At 53.3% G+C, this 2339-nt stretch overlaps 1 protein-coding gene across 1 annotated transcript; it reads left to right on the forward strand.

Annotated features, from left to right (window-relative positions):
• Positions 1-480: 480 nt before the first annotated feature.
• Positions 481-1398, forward strand: LOC135999526 (olfactory receptor 14J1-like). The gene has a single exon (XM_065653096.1). It carries the CDS (start codon positions 481-483, stop codon positions 1396-1398), a length of 918 nt encoding a protein of 305 aa, XP_065509168.1.
• Positions 1399-2339: the final 941 nt, after the last annotated feature.

The following is a 2339-nucleotide window of genomic DNA, read 5'->3' on the forward strand; positions in this document are numbered from 1 at the left end:
TGACCCACAGGCATCCTCTGGTCTCGCAGGACTCGCTCTGTTCTCCCTGAGTGCAGCAGAAATGCTGAGGGTTTCTGACACCCAACAACACTTCCCAGAGTGGGAGGGGAGAAGGAGCTGTAGAAACGCCAAACCTCTCAAACTCAGTTTCTCAGCCCTGCGGGTACAGATGCTGACAGTCCCTTCTGCAGCAGGAGCGGTTCCATCTGACAAAGCTGAACCCCAGGACTGGCCCCTGCCCCACCCATCACACAGGCTCAGGCTGACTCCTCAAGAGCCCCTGGGCAGAGACCCTGCTCTTCATTGCACACTCATCAAGCACCGACGAGGGCTCCAGACAGAACGTTCTCCTGGAAAAAGAAAAGGGTCTCTTTGTGGGAGGGTCTGTGGGAAATGACTTTGGTTTTTCCCAGACAAGTCTCATCTGAACCGTCACTGTCTTTTCCTCCTTGCACAGGTCCTCATGCCCACAGGCAGCAAATGTCCAACAGCAGCTCCATCACCCAGTTCCTCCTCCTGGCGTTCACAGACACACAGGAGCTGCAGCTCTTGCACTTCTGGCTCTTCCTGGGCATCTACCTGGCTGCTCTCCTGGGCAACGGCCTCATCATCACCACCATAGCCTGTGACCAGCACCTCCACACCCCCATGTACTTCTTCCTGCTCAACCTCGCCCTCCTTGACCTGGGCTGTATCTCCACCACTGTACCCAAATCCATGGCCAATTCCCTCTGGAACACCAGGGCCATCTCATACTCGGGATGTGCTGCACAGCTCTTTTCGTTTGCCTTCTTGATAGTAGCAGAGTATTCTATGCTCACCATCATGTCCTACGACCGCTACGTTGCCATCTGCAAACCCCTGCACTACGGGACCCTCCTGGGCAGCAGAGCTTGTGTCCACATGGCAGCAGCTGCCTGGGCCACTGGGTTTCTCAATGCTCTGCTGCAAACGGCCAATACATTTTCACTGCCACTGTGCAAGGGCAATGCCCTGGACCAGTTCTTCTGTGAAATCCCCCAGATCCTCAAGCTCTCCTGCTCAGATGCCTACCTCAGGGAATCTGGGCTTATTGTTGTTGGTGTCTGTTTGTTCTTTTTGTGTTTCGTGTTCATTGTGGTGTCCTATGTGCAGATCTTGAGGGCTGTGCTGAGGATCCCCTCTGAGCAGGGACGGCACAAAGCCTTTTCCACGTGCCTCCCTCACCTGGCCGTGGTCTCTCTGTTCATCAGCACTGCCATGTTTGCCTACCTGAAGCCCCCCTCCATCTCCTCCCCATCCCTGGACCTGGTGGTGTCTGTTCTGTACTCGGTGGTGCCTCCAGCAGTGAACCCCCTCATCTACAGCATGAGGAACCAGGAGCTCAAGGATGCCCTGAGGAAACTCATGGCTGGATAATTTTCAAAGGCTTTAAACTTCCCATCTTCTGCATATCACTCATGACATAACTCATGACAGGTCCAACCTGTCTTTTTTATATTTCGTCGTTGTAGATGATTTTTTGGAGTTAGGGGAAGGCTTGTTTGGTTTTGCTTTTTTAACTATGATAATACTGCCCACAAGGAAATGTTATTATTCATCCCACTTCTAATTATCTGTCCACCTTTATAGTTCAAGTGAAAGACCTTGTAAATGAGAAGTTGTGCTCTCTGTGTATTTAAACAAAATAAATGACCCTGCAGTGAACAGTTTGTCTGACATCTTTCCTCTGCAACCTTTGTGAAGGTCAATACAAGGTGTCTGTTGGCAAAGATGGAGGAAACGGTCCCAGCAGAGCAGCTCTGCCAGGGAGCACCAGCCTTGTTCTTCCCAGAGTCCTTCTCTTTCCACTTCCCCACTCTCCTTCTCAGCCCTTGTGCTGCTGCAAGGCCTGAGGGCTCCCAGGGCTTGGTCACAGTCGACCTGTGTGTCGGTCCTGTGACCAGGACAGGCAATGGGCACTTGTGTGACAGAGCTGGCCTCAGAACAGCATCTCCAGCAGCAAGGGGATCTCCTTAGCACAGTGCCTGAAGGTTTAGATCTTCTTCCAGAGTTGTTTTAAAGAACAGGCCTAAGGAACAGACTCTCAAGGGGCTCATTGTTTGGCATGTTTCTCTGTGGGCTCAGTGTGATGGGATCAGGGTCCCAGTGTGGCTTTCGAGGGACTTCGGGCTGGTTGTTCAGCAGTTGCTTGCTGGTGGCCAGCACCCACGCACATGGTGAATAAGGCAGGGTCCCTCTGAGCACCCTCCGTGGCCACCCAAGAGTTTGTGTGGGACGCGGGCAGTGGCAGTGACCACCATCAGCTGGGGCTGCCTCCCAGTCTGGCCAGTACGGCCCCGCAGAGTCACCACAGCCCG

The sequence above is a fragment of the Caloenas nicobarica genome, chromosome 28 (assembly GCF_036013445.1).
Source record: "Caloenas nicobarica isolate bCalNic1 chromosome 28, bCalNic1.hap1, whole genome shotgun sequence".
In the NCBI taxonomy this organism is placed as follows: Eukaryota; Metazoa; Chordata; class Aves; order Columbiformes; family Columbidae; genus Caloenas; species Caloenas nicobarica.

What these genes read in the sequence shown, in the direction of transcription:
- LOC135999526 (XM_065653096.1), top strand. Translation starts at nt 481, where the DNA reads ATGTCCAACAGCAGCTCCATCACCCAGTTCCTCCTCCTGGCGTTCACA.